Here is a 19,906-nt window from a genome sequence, read left to right on the forward strand (position 1 = left end):
AAGGTCTATTTGAAGCACAAATAGATTAAATTAAGACACTGAAAAATTGACGTACTGAAGTCTTGAAGACAGGTCTATGAAACTGAAAAACTGAACTGAAACTGAACTGAAAACAGGTCTATGATCATCCTCGGTAAATTAAGAATCGATATGCAAAATTTTAAGTTAATGAGTTGAGCAGTGAGACGTGATGATGCGTAATTCGTGAATTTCCTATCCACTACGTGTATAAGCCATTCTTCCTTTATCCTATATCAATAATTTATTAATCTCTAATTTTGTACAGGGAGTTTCCACCTTGGACCCAACAAATGGGGATGACTCCGGCTTAGAGCGGAGTGTATCATCAACGTCATCAATTTCATCCCTTGGAGTAGGAGGAGTAGAGGAGGAGGAGGAGGAGGAGGAGGTGGTGGAGGAGGAGGAGGAGGAGGAGGAGGGGGAGTGAGGAGGAGGAGGAATAGAGTCAACAGTGACTACAGACGCCACAGATGAAAACCACCGATTTGAAAATCACCAGCAGAAATTCAGAGGTCACAGAGGAGGAAGAGGAGGAGGAGGAGGAGGGGAGGAGGAGGAGGATGAGAGGAGGGAGGAGAGGGTGAAGGAGGAGGAGAAGGTCACCAAACCCTGATACATCCACCTAATCACATGTAAGTGAAAGTAAAGATTAATTCTTCTTCAATTTTAAATTCTTCTTCTATATGGAGAATAATCTTTTATATTTTTTCCAGCATAATATCTGTCACCTCTTAGATCCAATTATATTTTCTATATGGAATTTTCTCCTATAGGCTCAACTGACACTTAGGCGACTCAGGTGGAGAAGAGACTGGACTCTAGTGGAGAGCATTTTTTTCCAAATGGTGACGTCGCAGAGACTACAATCGACTGGTCTGAGTGTCACCATTTGAAAACACATGCTCTCCACTAGAGTCCAGTCTCTTCTCCACCTGAGTCGCGTAAGTATGAGTTGAGCCTTACAGGGTAGTTACAGACTCATTCGGTTCGTTTCATTTTCGTTTCGTTTTCGGCAAAATCCGATAAGTGTGAAACGGTAATTCGGTACCGAATAGAAACCGCATAGAACTGAACGCCCACTTGACTCTAATAAATTCCATCAGGTTTCAATTCGTTGCTAGCGAGAGGCTACTTTCACACACTTTCGGTTCGGTTTGTTTCGTTCTTGGAAAATTCCGATAAGTGTGAAACGATGATTCGGTTTGAATTCGGTACCAAATAGCAACCGCATAGAATCAAACGCCCCCTCGACACGAATAGGTTTCATTATATTCGAATTTGTTGCTGGGGAAACAGGAAAAACAAAGTATTTACACACGCTTGCTTTTTTGTTTTTATTTTAACCTGATATCGTGATTATCTGTTTCAAGATTTTCCAAGTCAAAATAATATATGGTCAATTCATTTCTGTTGGTTCACAGAAAAATTTTTTTCTCAATGAATAGTTTGCTAAAAAATATGAAAGATATAAATAAAAACTAAGGTTTATAATTAGACTCATCATAACTCATCAAATTTGAGATAGGCAGATTTGAGCATAAGCCTGTTATTGTGCCTTCTCACATAAATGTAATAACTGTAGCATACATGTCTGGATAAATAAATAGTCCAATAGTGAGGTCCACATTATAATGGCAGTGAAGTAAGATAGTGAGAAAAATGTTGCCAAACCTCTGTCTTGTCAATGCCTTCTATAGACGGTAGCTGATACAGGTTTATTGATGTAATATTAACTGTTCATTCTCGTTTAAAATGATCAATAAATTTTATTTTTTAATAATCTCATAATGAATTTACAGAATTAAGATGAAATATTTTGTTAATTTTAGAAATTTTACAATTCTACATTGTTAAAAGACGATCCAGCAACAGAGTAAATCAAAAAAGATATAGTGCTATCTGCTTTGTTGAATGATAGACAAGGATAGCAATACCATTGCTAATCAAACACTGTCATTATAACGTGGACCTCACTATATAATATTTTCCACAGACTTTATAATGTAAATCTGATTATTCTATTTCTATTCTGTTACAGAAGAGAATTTGATTCATGCAATCAACAGAAGCAATTCCAGAGGCACTATAACAATAATCATCATCATTATAACCAACATCCCCCATACCACCATCACTATAATAATCAACAGGCATATCGGCGGAATGAATATAACACATATCAAAATGTAAGACGGAAAATTTGTATTTATTTATTGAACTAGCAAAGTGAGTTCTCACTAATGTCCACCTTCATGTAAGCATAGAGAAAATATAGCATGAGAAGATATATGCCATGCTACAGATGGAAAATACTAGTCCAGTCAAATGGTCGTTTTACAGGAAACAGCCACGAAAGAATTTTTCTTGACGATTCTATATGTATTTTGGGGCGCTGAATTCGAATCCAAAATTTGCTGACACGCCAGAGGGCGGTTTCACCCCCAAAAACTCCCAAAATCTCGGACTTTTTTTGAATTTCCCATTCAAATCTCAAAAACCTTGAGTTTCTCAAGAGAAATCATTCTTGACAAAATTAAAGAAAATAGAATGTTCAATGAATTGAGTGGTCACGCAGGACTCTACCGGTTTTTTAAGTAATCCTGTTCAGAATTATTTGCTCTTTCACATGATGTGTGGTTTTTCATCATTACTAGTGAAGTATCCAAGTTTTATAGGGTGAAAGTGGCAATTTAGCATAATTTTGAAAAACACCTTGAAAATACCCATTTTTTGAAAATTTGTAGCTCCAGAACCAAAAACGGTAGAGTCCTGCGCAACCACTCAATTTATTGGAAATTCTATTTTCTTCAATTTTGTCTAGAATGATTTTTCTTGAGAAACTCAAAGTTTTCGAGATTGAATGAGAAATTCGAAAAAGTCCGAGATTTTGGGGGTTTTTGGGGGTTTTGGGGGTGAAGCCGCCCTCTGGCGTGTCAGAAAATTTCGGATTCGAATTCAGTGCCCCAAAATACATATATAGAACTGTCGAGAAAAATTCTTCCTGTTTCCTGAAAAATGACCATTTGACTGGACTATACTGAGATATTGCAATTATAAAATGAGCACTGCTATCCAGAGATTGTAAGTTTGGATTCCTGACCGGAAATTAGGAGGTACTGGGTTCGATTCCCGGGCTGACAAATAATTTTTGTATAGTAGCGCTCATCAAATTTCCATCTAGCTGTTTACCCTGTTGTCAATATTTGCAGTAGCAGAAGTCTTCGGGGTGAACTACAGCATTTCATTTGGATTTTAGTTTAATGGGTACTAATTGACCGAGCGAAGTGAGGTCTAAGATTCAAGTCGACGGTTTGGCATTTCTCTCAATGTTTAAATGTTTATATGTTGCGCATTTACGGCGAAACGCGGTAATAGATTTTCATGAAATTTGACAGATATGTTCCTTTTTTAATTGCGCGTCGATGTATATACAAGGTTTTTGGGAATTTTGCATTTCAAGGATAATATAAAAGGAAAAAGGAGCCTCCTTCATACGCCAATATTAGAGTAAAAATCAGACTATAGAATTATTCATCATAAATCAGCTGACAAGTGATTACACAGATGTGTGGAGAAGCCAGTCAATTGCTGTATTTCCATAAGGTCTATAGTTTCAATCAGGTACTTGTGGATGAAAATACTGTGTGAGGTCTACTGTTCACAGAACCACTAGTTATTAATTACTAGCAGGTAACCCATGCTCCGCAAGGATCTAACTAAAATCTTGAAGAAACTAAAATAGGCCACAACCATCCTCGGTAAATTGAGAATCTATATGCAAAATTTCAAGTTAATCAGTTGAGTAGTTGAGACATGATTATGCATCATTCGTGAATTTCCTATCCCCTTTGTGTATAAGCCAGTTCTTTCCTTTATAGAATTAGAGATTAATTATTTATTTATTTCTTCTTCCTCTTCTTCTTTTTCTACTTCTTGTTCTTCTTCTTGCTCTTGTTCCTGTTCTAGTCTCATCCTCCACCTTCTTCTTCTTCTTCCTCTTCTTCTTTTTCTACTTCTTGTTCTTCTTCTTGCTCTTGTTCCTGTTCTAGTCTCATCCTACACCTTCTTCTTCTTTCTATTCGTCCTCTTCTTCTTCTCCTCATACCTTTTCTTCTTCTGTCGTCTCAATCTACTTTCCTCCTTTTTCCTTTCTCAGATAAAAGAGTGATACAATTAGATAATTCCATCCTTTTATAGATTCTATCTTAAATTGTTGGCTTCCTTCTTTCTCTTCTCCTACTTTCCTCTTTAGTTTTCACTTTTTAATATCTTTTGTCATATTCTATTATGTTTTCCAATAGATTTTGTCATGTTTTATTAAAGCTTTTATGATGCTTCTTATATCTTGTTATATTTTTGTCATATTTAGTTGCAGTCCAAGATTCATCAAACTGATAAATGCCGTGACACCTCCCGATAAATTCCTTTCCAACACAAATTCGGTCCAAATCACGAAACCGCCTCCTCAACTCACAAATGGATCAGTTTGGGACGAGGTAAGCTCATATCTTTTGTATCACCATAAATGATACAGTATCACCGCAAAATGATACAGTATCACCACGAAATGATACAGTATCAACACAATAAGATACAGTACTATCAATATTGTGCTCCAAATTTCTCCTTTGTAATCTCCTCAACTCACAAATGGATCAGTTTGGGACGAGATAAGCTCATATCTTCTGTATCACCATAATTGATACAGTATCAACACAATATGATACAGTATCATCACATATCAACACAATAAGATACAGTATTATCAATATTGTGCTCCAAACTTTCTCCTTTGTAATCTCCTCAACTCACAAATGGATCAGTTTGGGACGAGGTAAGCTCATATCTTCTGTATCACCATAGATGATACAGTATCATCACAAAATGATACAGTATCATCACATATGATACAATATCAACACAATAAGATACAGTATTATCAATATTGTGCTCCAAACTTTCTCCTTTGTAATATGAGTACAGTATATTACCAATATTAATTGACCGAGCGAATTGAGGTCTAAGATTCAAGTCGACTGTTTTGCATTTCTATTCAAGTTTATATGTTGCACATTTACGGCGAAACGCGGTAATAGATTTACATGAAATTTCACAGGTATGTTCCTTTTTTAATTGCGCGTCGACGTATATACAAGGTTTTTGGAAATTTTGCATTTCAAGGACAATATGAAAGGAAAAAGGAGCCTCCTTCATACGCTAATATTAGAGTAAAAATCAGAGTATGGAATAATTATTCATCATAAATCAGCTGTCTAGTGGACTATAATACTACCCGTTCAAAAAGATCGAACATCTTGAAAATGTATCTTTCCATCAACGTTAGTAGACAGTTGACTATAATACTACCCGTTCAAAAACATCGAACATCTTGAAAATGTATCTTTCCATCAACGTTGTAGACAGTTGCAGCCAGACCTGATAACAGCGCTCACACTCACATACCAGGACGACACGTCACGGTACGATAGGACAGAAAACTGTATGTTTATTTAGGATTTTTTTCTAGACATTCTAAATTGATAAATTATTTATTATTTTTTGAGAAAACATAACAACAGGTCAATGTAACTTACTGAGCGCGAGGTCTACTGTTTATAGAACCACTAGTACAGTATCACCACAATATGATACAGTATCATCACATATGATACAGTATCAACACAATAAGGTTTTTGTGAGTAGGTTTTTGATTTTGTATTCAATTTTTTTAAATAAGTGCAATATTTTTTAAGTTTTCAATTTATTGTGATACATTCTGTGATTCATTTAGAGTATAAAATCAACCTTCAAAATTCAAAATTTTAAATCATCATTCCTGGACCGAAAATCAAGTGACGAAGCAGTGTGAGATTACATAACCTTATCTTTTGGACAACATTAACATTTTATAGAAAAATTTGGAGAGAAAATAGTACAGGCTCAGCCTAGTTTTTCCTCCAATGTCATAATTGTATTATGATTATAGTATTTTATACAATAAATGAAAATGAAATGAATAAGATACAGTATTATCAATATGGTGCTTCAAACTTTCTCCTTAATCTGAGTACAATCACAGATAAGATAGAGATAGTAGATTCCTTCTAGTAGGAGAAAATATAGTAGATAGAAGAATGAAGATAATAGATTCTCCTTCCACTTTGTGGTACAGTATATTAATAATAATAATAGTAATAATCATTTTATTTGTAAACGAGCACAAGCACATACAGATGCAGTTGCTAATAAGAGCCCATGAATAACAATACGAATATTAAACTGTAAAAACGTACGGTAACATAATGACAAGAAGCAATAAATTTACATATAAAAGGTAAGAAGTTCAAATCTATATAAACAAGTCTTCAAGCACCATTGAGAGTTCGTTTGTTACAGAAACAGTGACTATTGACTAGAAAACTTAAACCTATCATTTACACACAATGATAATATAAATTGTAACTTTTTTAATTCGACGGATTAGATATGTTAAGAATACTCGAGAGATAAGAAAGACAGAATTGTTCATGCAGTTCCCCTTCCCCCGCTTCACCCTCATTGCTGTTGGAGAAGAAGGCTTCTCCCTCCACAACCTCAGTCTTCAGCACTCGGCTGACCCATAAATAAACACCATCTCTCGTAAGTATAGCTGAAAAGCTCTCGTTTTTTGTTACCTTCACACAGCTCATATATTCATACATGTTAACCAGTTCTAAATTTCGCGGTCCTCCTAGCTCTCATAGAATTACCAGATATATATTAGTACAATAATAATTCGGCTATCAATGACTATCACTTTCCAAAAATAACTCAAGCAATAACTTAAAACAATGATATATACTTTGTCAAAAGTATATAATTTGATATAGGCGACCGCGGCCAGCAACCCCGGCCCGGAAACACCGGAGCATCCTTATCCTACTATATATATATACATTCAAGCAGATGATAAATTACTATCTATAGCCTTATATCTTTCTTCGATAGCCTCAATACAGAACATGTAGACGTTTTTTATTTTTCCTACAGTTACGTTGAAAAGTGGCCATTGCTGCACTGATTACAGAACGCAAAGAATCACTTTTCCGCTCTAGTGCGGGAAACATTTTTCTGCACTCCAGATTTGCAACATGGCAACGCAAAATACTTAGTAGGTTATATGGAGCAACAGTGCAGCAAAATCAAAATGAAGTTGGTAACAGTGACTGCTGTGGCTGCTATAGTGAGCAGAGGTGCTACGAAGCACAACGTGCTAATTATTACATTATATATTATAACCAAGGACAACGAGGACTCTAGATTTCTAGTTGCACGAATAACTATTTTCGCTATTTAGGTTTGATAATAAAACTAACACTTGATCTGAAGGACTAACAATATGTTTTATGTGTTTCATAAGATACTTGATTCTCAAATTATGATATCTTCTACAATTAATTAAAAAATGCTCCAATGTCTCCAAGCCGGAGCCACACGCCAAGCACCCATTCTCCGGATTGAGATTAGTCTTTCTACAATTATTAAAGAACAAATGTACACCAGTTATCGTTGGTATGCGCATGCGCAACTGCGTAACACATCTCACTCTAATTATTGGCATTGGGACAGTCAATTGCTCTGCTATTATGAAATTTGGATTCAGTTTTGAATATCGTTGACAAGTAAGAGAACCCAGTGCGTTCTGCCTATCCACCTCTCTCAACAGCCATGAGTATTTATTCAATATAGCAGCATAAGAGTTGCTTAAATCCACCTCATCAAACCCATCGAACTCATCTGAAAACCCTGGTCTTTCCACTCCAATATCCCTCAGCTGTCTCCTAATACAGTGCACCCAATTATCCCTCCTGTCATAATTAGATTGGCAAAGAACCCTGTAACATATATAAGGTATTCTTGATTCACTCATATTTAGAATTTTCAACTGCCTCTCAAAAAGATACAGTTTCAAACTAGAGCGGTTTGTCTCTATCCTGACTGCCCACCCGGGAGCGGCGCGATTTAATAAAAGAGTACGCTTGGGAAAAAATAATTGAACATGCTCGACAGCCTCCTCTCTACCTAGGGACCAGACTTCAGCTCCATACAATGCAGATGGTAGAATTACCGAATCGAATAGTTTAATTTTTCCTAACCAATCATCCGATTTCACCTTTGCTAGAACCGCCATCATTGCACCTGTCTCAGTTTTAGCTTTATTCATGGACTTTCTACACATTGCTGTAAATTTGCCTGATGACTGGAAAGTGACTCCTAAATTCTTTACATATCTCTATACAATATCCATTAACAAAAAAGGGCCTAAGTGCTCTCAATCTGCCCCTGTGAAATGGCAATACTTTGGTCTTTTCCGAATTCACCCTCAAACCCAATTCCTCACTGTTCTCGACTAGACATTTTAATTTATTCCGTATATCCGGTGGGACGATGACAAACTGGGCTGACGACAAACGGGGTTGACGACAAAGTGGGCTACCGACAAAGTTGCACGCCGTCAAACTGGGCTGCATTCCTTAGAGTGCCAGTTTGGCGGTGCATGCAACGACAAACTGGGCTGGTTAACCAGCCCAGTTTGTCGTCAGTTCACTTTGTCGCCAGCCCAGTTTGATGCGGTCCCTATCCCGAACACTATCCGCCAGGATCACCACCACATCATCAGCGTACTGAAGCATAATGATATCGTTATCACTGCCAATTCTAAGTCCAGAGAGCCCCTTCTTTCTGAAATAATCCTCCATGTCAGCTATGTACAGGGAAAAAAGAAGCGGACTGGCCGGGTCCCCCTGCAATACGCCCCTTGAGACCCTAACCTAACCTAACCTAACCTAACCTAACCTAACCTAACCTAACCTAACCTAACCTAACCTAACCTAACCTAACCTAACCTAACCTAACTGGCTCTGAACGGGTACCGGAACGACCTATGTCAACTGCCACCGTAGCTTTGGAATATATGTCTTTAAGAACAAAAAGAAATTTACCGCTCACTCCAAAATTACTTAATCTGGGCCACAGCTTACAATGAGGAATGGAGTCAAATGCGGCTTCATAATCTACGAAAATTCCATACATGGGTTGATGCTTCAATTCGAGATAGTAATAAATAATAGAATAAAGTGAAAATATATTTTCCTATAGTTACGTTGAAAAGTGGCCATTGCTGCACTGATTACAGAACGCAAAGAATCACTTTTCCGCTCTAGTGCGGGAAAAATTTTTCTGCACTCCAGATTTGCAACATGGCAACGCAAAATACTAAGTAGGTTATATGGAGCAACAGTGCAGCAAAATCAAAATTAAGTTGGTAACAGTGACTGCTGTGGCTGCTATAGTGAGCAGAGGTGCAACGAAGCACAACGCGCAAATTATTAAGTAGATATTATAACCAAGGACAATGAGGACTTTAGGATTTTAGGATTAAGGTTTTTATCAATAATAAAATTACACAGAAAAACATTTGATGCATTTCAGGCAATTTTACCCATAATTACCCACTTTTCATAATTATTCAATGGTAACTGTAGGAAAAACTTAATGTGAAATACGTGCGCAAAGTTCCTCTGCTGCACTCAAGAAACCATTCCGCCCTCGCCTACGGCTCGGGCATAAACGTTTCTTTCGGTGCAGCAAACGGTCACTTTGCGCACTAGTTGCACAAATAACTATATCCATGCAACCACGACCTCTACGAAAGCCAGATTGACTCTCGCCAAGTACATGGAAATACTCTGCCCAGGTTGATAAACGCACAGTTAACAAATTTTAAAAAATTTTAAACAGACAGTTTGAAATAGCTATTGCCCTGTAATTCTTTGGGTTCAGTTTATCGCCTTTTTTAAACAATAGGAACAAAATCATCTCCGCCCAGCTTGTTGGAATTCTACCCTTATTTTACCCTTATGCAATTAAATAATTCTACCATGTAATTTTTCCAGGAAAATGGAAGAGACTTATAGAATTCGTAAGACAAGCCATCGATGCCAGGAGTTTTTTTGTTTTTTTTAGTATGGCTTCTAATTCCTGAAAATCAACTTTCCTATCCAGAAGGGGATGACTCATGGCTACCAGGGCTACTTCATTTCTATTTTCCATCAAATTTGATGTGAATTTATTCTTCAGAAACACTACCCAATCCTCCAAACCTATCATATTATTTTAATTGCGTATTTTTCTTTCTAAAATAGCGAACTGCACTCCAAAATTCATTACCATTTTTAATATTCCTGAATCTGTTTTCCAAATTTTTGTAATAATCTACCTTTTTCCGTCTAATCATACTCTTATATTCATTCTTAGCTGCTATATATACATTCAATGAGACTATCGAAATGTTTGGCCTTTGCAGTTCTGTAAGCAGTACGTAGATTTCTCTTCAGATTATTACAGTATAGGTCAAACAAAGGTTTTTTTTTGAAATTCGTAGCATATGATTTAGAAACAATCATTCGCGAAAATTCTGCCTCTTCTTTGATGGCTTGCATTAAATTACCAGCCAATCTGCTAGGGCTGTCACAACGGAAATGTACTCTCTCAGAGAGAGAGAGAAGCCGAGTACTCTCTACCAGATTCCTCTCTCCATCGATACCCTCTTGCCCACTGACAGTTGATAAGAACGACTTGGCTATTCTTCTATTAGTTTTTAAAAACAATGGCAAATGATCGGAAGACAAGACAGAATCAGACACTATCATATCCTCCACCCATTCGAGCCCCTGAATATTAATCCAAATCTGATCGATAGTACTACTAACTGCCATTCGAGTTATGAAAAGTGAATTTTGCTGGCCTATCACTGTCACTTCTACTGTTAACTATTATAAACAGATTCTCTTCCTTAATATCGACAAGTCTACCTGCATAGCGTGATAAGCATTCATCTAATACAACTCTTCGCGCCCACAGTGAGGAATTATCAAATACTTCGCTATCCACATTTTGATTGAGAGAACCTATACGTAAATTGAAGTCTCCTTCTATTATAACAGGTAGAGTGGAGAATAATATTGTTCGTTTTCATAGAAACAATCCTGCAAACCTTCCAATGATTTTTCAATCTCATTTGGCCTTATGTAAATTAGACCAGCTATACAGCTAAGCATATCATTAGATAACTCAACAATCAGTAGCAGTAATCAATTTTGTTTTAAAGCTATTCTTTATCAACATTACAAGTCCCCCACTTGGCCCACCTCTAATATAGCATTTTAAAGCCGGAACTGATAAAATATTATAATCATCAAAACCTCTTATGTAATGAGTACAAACTCTGTATTGTAATGAGTTTAAAAGCCATGTTTCACTAATGCATATCACAGAGTAATTATTAAACAGATTAATTTGAGATTTGTGCATATTATAGAAATTTCCAAATCCATGACTGTTCCAATAGATAACACTAAAAATCTGGTGTGGCGCACTCACACAACTTTCCTTGCCGTTATGAAAATTGATCACCAGATGCTAGTGTTCCCGCGCATCTCAAGTCTACTATTCTAAGATTTGAGCCAGCTGGTAACAGGTGCAATAACTCTGGAGACACACGAGGTCTGCTATCTCTTCATAGTGAATCATTTAATAGAATCAACAGTTGCCAACAGTTTGCAAAATTGGATAATCAAATTTTCTCGAATTTCGAGCTTATTTTTAATTTTAGGTGAAAATGTTACTGAACATTAATTGTAGAGATTCTCATGATCAATCTTTTCCACTCGAAAGTTTTTATTAAATTGTATCTGAAGCCTGATAATTGAGAATCTAAAATCAAGCTTTTCATAGATGGGGCGGGGCTCCTGAAATTTTTACAGATATGGGACTTGTGGCAGTGGATAGAGCTTATCGATGACTATTCTAGGTATAACTTTGATCAAAATCGTTGGAGCCGTTTTCGAGAAAAATCGCGAAAACCCCTGTTTTTGACAACATTTTCGCCATTTCGCCATCTTGAATCGCATTTGATCGAAATTGTTTGTGTCGGATCCTTATATTGTAAGGACCTGACGTTCCAAATTTCAAGTCATTCCGTTAATTGACAAGTAATTCCGTTGATGAACTATCGTGAACACAGACGCACATACACTCATACACACACACACACACACACACACACACATACAGACCAATACCCAAAAAACACTTTTTTGGACTCAGGGGACCTTGAAACGAATAGAAATTTAGAAATTGGGGTACCTTAATTTTTTTCGGCAAGCAATACTATCCTTACCTATGGTAATAGAGCAAGGAAAGTAAAAAAGTTTATACAATCACTTGAATTAGAGTTGATAAAGTTCTAAAATTTTTGATGTGATTGCTAAGATTGCCACAACTCACCTCCCTGGGACTGATTCTTCTCATTGGAGTTTTTCTCAGCTGACCGTCATCATTGGCTGAAGCATTGCATGCTGCTCGCTTCGAAGTTTTTCTCAGCTACCTGTCATCATTGTGTGAAGCATTGCTTGCTGCTCGCTTCGAAGTTTTTCTCAGCTGACCGTCATCATTGGCTGAAGCATTGCTTGCTGCTTGCTTAGAAGTTTTTCTCAGCTGACCGTCATCATTGGCTGAAGCATTGCTTGCTGCTTGCTTAGAAGTTTTTCTCAGCTGACCGTCAACATTGGGTGAAGCATTGCTTGCTGCTCGCTTTGAAGTTTTTCTAAGCTGACCGTCATCATTGGGTGAAGCATTGCTTGCTGCTTGCTTAGAAGTTTTTCTCAGCTGACCGTCATCATTGGCTGAAGCATTGCTTGCTGCTTGCTTAGAAGTTTTTCTCAGCTGACCGTCAACATTGGGTGAAGCATTGCTTGCTGCTCGCTTTGAAGTTTTTCTAAGCTGACCGTCATCATTGGGTGAAGCATTGCTTGCTGCTCGCTTTGAAGTTTTTCTCAGCTGACCGTCATCATTGGGTGAAGCATTGCTTGCTGCTCGCTCCAAAGTTTTTCTCAGCTGACCGTCATCATTGGGTGAAGCATTGCTTGCTGCTCTTTCCGAAGTTTTTCTCAGCTGACCGTCATCATTGGGTGAAGCATTGCTTGCTGCTTGCTCCAAAGTTTTTCTCAGCTGACCGTCATCATTGGGTGAAGCATTGCTTGCTGCTTGCTTCGAAGTTTTTCTCAGCTGACCGTCATCATTGGCTGAAGCATTGCTTGCTGCTCGCTTCGAAGCTTTTCTCAGCTGACCGACATCATTGGGTGAAGCATTGCTTGCTGCTCGCTTCGAAGTTTTTCTCAGCTGACCGTCATCATTGGGTGAAGCATTGCTTGCTGCTCACTTCGAAGTTTTTCTCAGCTGACCGTCATCATTGGGTGAAGCATTGCTTGCTGCTCGCTTCGAAGTTTTTCTCAGCTGACCATCATCATTGGGTGAAGTATTGCTTGCTGTTCGCTTCGAAGTTTTTCTCAGCTGACCGTCATCATTGGGTGTAGCATTGCTTGCTGCTCACTTTGCTGTTTTCCTCGGCTGAACTTCATCATCGGGTGAGCAGCTTTCCGCGGGTGGCGCGGCGCATGCCACCACACTGGAGCCGTTATCGCCATTACCATGCTGGAAACGGCCATCATCAGTGCAAACTTCATGTTGAGACTGGCCCTCATCGCCTTGAGAAAACAACGAACTCGACTCAGAGATAACTTCCTGCGATTGGCTTTCCTGAGAAAATCCCGTGGTCTAGAGCTGCCCGGGAGCCGACTTGATTTTTTCGCATCTGCATCAATGTTATCAGCTTCTGGGATTTTGGAATGTGAACTATTGCGAAATCTTTGGCGACGCGATGCTGGATAATTCCTATTGGAAAATGCAGGTCTCTCTAAACCGTTTTCTCGATCAATCTCATCACTCTCTTTGGTAGAGAGTTAGTGGGGAGGATATTTTTAATATTCTTTCTGAAGAATGGACATTGATATGTCCAAAGCTCCGCCAATTTATGTAGATGCATAACAATATAATTATTATCTATAGTTATTATATTACAAATTGCTTTTTCATATCATATACAGTTCAATAATTATTTTCTTAGTCTATATTATGTAAATTCATCTATAATTTTGATGTATTGTAAGCTATTGTATATAAGTGTATAAGCCAGTATATATTGTAATCTACATAAATAAAGTACTCAATCAATCAATCAATCAACTTCTTCGAGTGTATAATATCTTCCGTCAATCACTAATTTTTCAAATCTGATAGTGGAAGAGTGACCGTCTCTTCTCATCCGCTCCTCATACATTTTCAGCTTCTCTCTTATCTCCCTCACTCTCTGTGAATAGTCCTCCAATATACTGATTTTTGTTCGAAATAAATTTCTCCTTGCCTGAAGGACCTTCAACTTTTTCTTGAAGCTCAAAAATTTGACAATATTAGGACGAACTCTACCTTTATTACTGCCTAGCCTGTGCACTCTTTCAATGTCCATAGGGTGAATTTCAACTCTCATCACTTCCGTAATAATTTTTGTAATAATTGTCTCTGTTTGCGCGAGTGACTCCCTATAATCTTCTTTGATGTTGAAGAATAACAATTTAGAACGCCGGGAATGATTTTCAAGACTGTCCACTTTATAACGCAAGAAACTGTTCTCGTCTTCAAGGTTTGCAATTTTATCACTTTGTAACTCAGCATCTTTCTTAACTTCACAAATTTGAATCAACGTCCAAATTCTCGAGCTTTTTCCACACATCGTCGAGTGTAACGTTCTCAGGACCAGGATTCAACTCAACACCTCCAATATTAGTAACGATGCAAGTACAATAAACCATGAAAAGCAGCACTGTTCTAATTTATACAACACTATGTTATTCACAATATAACACCGAATATTACGAAACAAGCCTATTTTTGCGCGCGGTAACTTGCTAAATCTATCATCGTTGAGCGATAAGGGAGCACCGAACCTTGTGACCGTTCTTTTCGACTGCTCTATCGCAACAGTGGTACAGTATATTATCAATATTAATATTTTTGACCATGTTTCAATACATTCTCAAAATGGATTGTCTCCGAATAAGTAACTTTATAAAAAAGAGATTTATAGTATAAGAATATATACCATTGTTTGTAGAATTCATTCAAAGTTGGTCAGTTTTGTGTCAAATTAAGGTGTTGTGCATCAAGTTGAGATGATACTGTATCATTGTGCTGATACAAGTAAGTAGCTTTATAAAGAAGAGATAAATAGCATATAAGAAGATATGCCATGGTTTGTAGAATTCATTCAAAGTATGGAAGTTTTGTATCAAATCAAGGTGTTGTGCATCAAGTTGAGATGATACTGTATCATTGTGCTGATACGCGTAAGTAGCTCTATAAAGAAGATATATATATAGCATATACGAAGATATGCCATTGTTTGCAGAATTCATTCAAAGTTCGGGAGATTTGTATCAAATTAAGGTGTTGTGTATCAAGTTGAGATGATACTGTATCATTGTGCTGATACGAGTAAGTAGCTCTATAAAGAAGATATATACCGGTATATAATATAGCATATACGAAGATATGCCATTGTTTGCAGAATTCATTCAAAGCTCGGGAGATTTGTATCAAATTAAGGTGTTGTGTATCAAGTTGAGATGATACTGTATCATTGTGATGATTCGAGTAAGTAGCTTTATGAAGAAGAGATGTATAGCATGAGAAGATATGCCATAGTTTTTAGAATTCATTCAAAGTTTGGAAGTTTTGTATCAAATTAAAGTGTTGTGTATCAAGTTGAGATGATACTGTATCATTGTGCTGATACTGTATCACGGTATCATATTATGTTGATACTGTATCATTTATAGTGATATGCCACGGTAAAGGACCGTTATGTTGCAAATTTCAGTGTTGAATGAAGCCGATAGTCCTAGTTGACCGAGCGAAGTGAGGTCTAAGATTCAAGTTGACGGTTTTGCATAATTTCTCTTCATGTATCTATGTATGTTTTTATGTAGGCCTATGTATGTTGCATATTTATGGCGAAACGCGGCAATAAATTTTCATTGAATTTGACAGGAATGTTCCTTTTTGAATTGTGCATTGATCATAAGTAGAGGTTTTTTGAAATTTGGCAATTTCGAGGATAATATAAAAGGGAAAGAAGGTTTCTCCAAATGCTAATTTATTATCCTTAAAATCATATCATAGAATTATTCATAACTAGCCGACTGGCTCGCTTCGCTCGCCATAACCGTCTAGCCAGGGGGCTCCGCCCCCTGGACCCCCGACTGGATCGTCCAAAAATCAGATCAGCGGTCTCGCTTCGCTCGCCTGAATTTTTCATTTGAGCATGCTTCATTCCATTGGAAAGTCAAATTACTGAGAAAACGCGGAAAAGCTGTAGAAAACGCTGATTTTGGAAATATCTTTGATGAAATATCAAAGTCACCTCATCACAAAATTTCTAGACCTTAGCTAAACCTCTGTACCAAATTTGAACATTTTCTGTCTATTACTTACCTACTGCAACCTACTGCAACCTACCTTATTACTGCAACCTACTCTAGAACATGGTACGCCATAGTGGAGTAGGTCAATTTCCACACAGAAAAACTAAACAAGTAGAGAACACATTATAGGAATCTTTTGTAACTAACTATTGTATGTAATATTGTTATTTATCTAATATTTTTGTAATTGATGTTGTAGTTTTAGTTTTTTTGGGAAATAAACATTTATTATTTATTATTTATTTATTTATTTACTTGATGAAAGAAATGAGAAAACGCAAAAGAAACCGCTAATTTTGGCCGAATCTTTGGCGTTATTGCAAATTCCTTCTAACAATACATTATTACACCCTAGCTGAGCTTCTGTACTGAATTTGGAAAATCTCTGTTCATCTGTTCCCGATAAATCTGAGAAAAAGCAGAAGAAAAAACGCTGGAAAAACGCTCATTTTGGGCGTATCTTTGACGTCAATGCAAATTCCTTCTAATACAACATTATTACACCCTAAAAAAATTTTTTTATTAAACTAATTTAATTAAATAAAATAGTTTAAACTAAAAACAAATATATAACAGGAAAAATAACCAAAATGAATTAATTAAAACCCCTTATAATTCTCCCCAGAATTATAATTTTAACCTCATAATCTCAATATTTATGTATATTCAAATCAATTATTTATGTATAAGCAATTTTCCCTAAAAAAGAAAAATTCTGAGCTTCTGTACTGAATTTGAACATTTTTAGTTTATTTGCTCTCGATAAAGCTGAAAAAACGCTGGAAAAACGCAGATTTTGGGTGTATCTTTTGAAATTTTTCCAAATACGCCTCTAAAGGGCCAACTGAACATACCTACCAAATTTGAACGTTTTTGGTCTGGTAGATTTTTAGTTCTGCGAGTGAGTGAGTGAGTGAGTCAGTCAGTCAGTAAGTGCCATTTCGCTTTTATATATATAGATATAGATATAAAAGCGAAATGGCACTCACTCACTGACTGACTGACTCACTCACTCACTCGCAGAACTAAAAATCTGCCGGACCAAAAACGTTCAAATTTGGTAGGTATGTTCAGTTGGCCCTTTAAAGGGGTACTAAGAAATCTTTTGGCAATATTTTAACTCTAAGGGTCGTTTTAAGGGTTTAAAGTTCGTCTTTTAGTATGTATATTCTTCTTATTCTCTTAATTATAATTGAAAAATGTCCATACCATATGTTAATATAGAACTATAATTTAGAGAGAGTACCTCTTCGAGACAGTTGTTAACTGGTAACTAAATTAATAATTTTGTCAGGTTGGCATTAAGTTGAGTTGACTTTGTTAGGTTGGCACCAAGTTGAAGATTTAGATGCATTTATCGCGGAAAAATTGATTGGGCACTGCTACTTCAATCAGAGCTATTCCTGGGAATATTATATTACTAGCCGTCAGGCTCGCTTCGCTCGCCATATGCGTTTAGCCAAAGGTTTGTCTGGACCCCCGACTGGATCGTCCTAACATATGATTAAAATGGAAAATGCAGGCGAGCGAAGCGAGCCTGCTGATCTCATTTTTTTGACGATCCAGTCGGGGGTCCAGGGGGCGGAGCCCCCCTGCTAGACGGATATGGCGAGCGAAGCGAGACTGACGGCTAGTATATAGATAGATTCATAATACAGTCAGCATCTATATGTATTCCAAATAAATAAAAAAAATGAATGTTCTAAGTAAGTTCTTTTAAAATTTTAATCTTTTTTTTTTTTAGCTATCGAAAGCTGTCTGGAACAAGTTTCTAACAAATCAACAAACAAAAGAGACCTATGAGAGAAAATTGAATCTGTGGAAGAGCTTGTACGTATATCTAAAGGTGAGATATCAAAAGTAATATCTTTGACTATAGAAAGAATTCTTTCTATAGTCAAAGCTAATATTCAACAATATAATTCTATCCCATACTATTAAATGAACAATTCCTGTTTGTATACAATATTGGGGCACCGAGCTTTGCTCGTTATTTATTTATTGATAAACAGAACACAATTCATTAAAATGATTGGGGAAGGACTAACAGGCACAACCCAAAACTGTTTCTTCCCCGAATTTTTATTGACCAAACGAAGTGAGGTCTAAGATTCAAGTCGACGATTTGGAATTTCTTTTAATGTTTATATGTTTATATGTTGCGCATTTACGGTGAAACGCGGTAATAGATTTTCATGAAATTTGACAGGTATGTTCCTTTTTTAATTGCGCGTCGACGTATATACAAGGTTTTTGGAAATTTTGCATTTCAAGGATAATATAAAAGGAAAAAGGAGCCTCCTTCATACGCCAATATTAGAGTAAAAATCAGACTATATAGAATTATGCATCATAAATCAGCTGACAAGTGATTACACAGATGTGTGGAGAAGCCAGTCTATTGCTGTATTTCCATGAGGTCTATAGTTTCAATCAGGTACTTGTGGATGAGAATACTGCGTGAGGTCTACTGTTCACAGAACTACTAGTTTATTGATAAACAGAACACAGTTCTTTCAAATGATTGGGGAAGGACTAACAGGCACAGCCCAAACTGTTTCTTCTCCGAATTTTGATTTATACACTATAAATAGTCCAGAAAGTAGGTTATGTTCCATACACTTGAATTCAGGTCCTTCAGTCCAAACATTTGAAAGGAAAGTTCTAATTTAGATTGATTACAAACTGAATTGAATAACAAAATAACACTCACTAATCACATAAAACTGTAAAATAATGATATACCATTGAAAACATTGAAAATTAAGATAGACTTACCCTAATTTAGAATGATATACCATGTCATGTCAACAAATCAGATTATTTTGAACAAGTCGATTAAAATTTCCAGATTAATATTCCTCGTGAGATAAGCTGATTGATTGCAAATAGTTGAACTGCTGAACATAATTCTGTCTCTCTCCCACACAGGCACTCGCATCTTCTCTTATGACAGACGAAATTATCATCTGTTCCAAGGACGAATAATTATTTTAATTTTCATGTCCTTCAGCGAGTTTTCCTAGGGATGATACCTAGTGCAATCGAAGTTTTTTTATCATAAACCTATGTTCTAAAATTCGTGAAAATCGTTAAAGCCGTTTTCGAGATCCCTTGGACTTACATAACCATATGTGAGAAATTGCTCGAATAATATAATAGGATAAATATGTATGTATATGACACCGGATCTTCAGAACGGCTCTAATAATCCTCACAAAATTTGAAACATAGTAGGTTTATTATATAAAAATTCGATTGCATTAGGTCTCATCCCAGGGAAAACTCGCTGAAGGACATTAAGGATAATAATTCAACATTGGAAAAACAGCTGAGAATTTCGTCGTCTGTTGATAATGGAAATGAGTGAGCGAGTGCATGTGTGTGGGACTGAGACAAAATTTCATGCCTCAGCTGTTGTACTATTGCATTCAATCAGCTGATTCCACGAGAAATATTATCCGACA

General features: G+C 36.7%; 1 protein-coding gene and 1 long non-coding RNA gene across 2 annotated transcripts in view; both read left to right on the top strand.

Moving 5' to 3' along the window:
- Positions 1-591: 591 nt before the first annotated feature.
- On the top strand, positions 592-2,207 carry LOC120354798. The gene is made up of 2 exons (XR_005573190.1): positions 592-653; positions 2,060-2,207. It is a non-coding gene; the product is annotated as an uncharacterized LOC120354798 (long non-coding RNA).
- Positions 2,208-4,390: 2,183 nt separating this feature from the next.
- Positions 4,391-19,906, top strand: part of LOC111047103 (poly(A) RNA polymerase gld-2 homolog A) — a gene marked incomplete at its 5' end in the record, with an annotated part of 35,711 nt that continues 20,195 nt past the window's right edge. The window contains 2 exon segments of the mRNA XM_039442511.1: positions 4,391-4,517; positions 18,184-18,285. Of these exon segments, the coding sequence (XP_039298445.1) occupies positions 4,391-4,517; positions 18,184-18,285 (229 nt within the window).

This window comes from Nilaparvata lugens, chromosome X (assembly GCF_014356525.2).
Source record: "Nilaparvata lugens isolate BPH chromosome X, ASM1435652v1, whole genome shotgun sequence".
Taxonomy (NCBI): domain Eukaryota; kingdom Metazoa; phylum Arthropoda; class Insecta; order Hemiptera; family Delphacidae; genus Nilaparvata; species Nilaparvata lugens.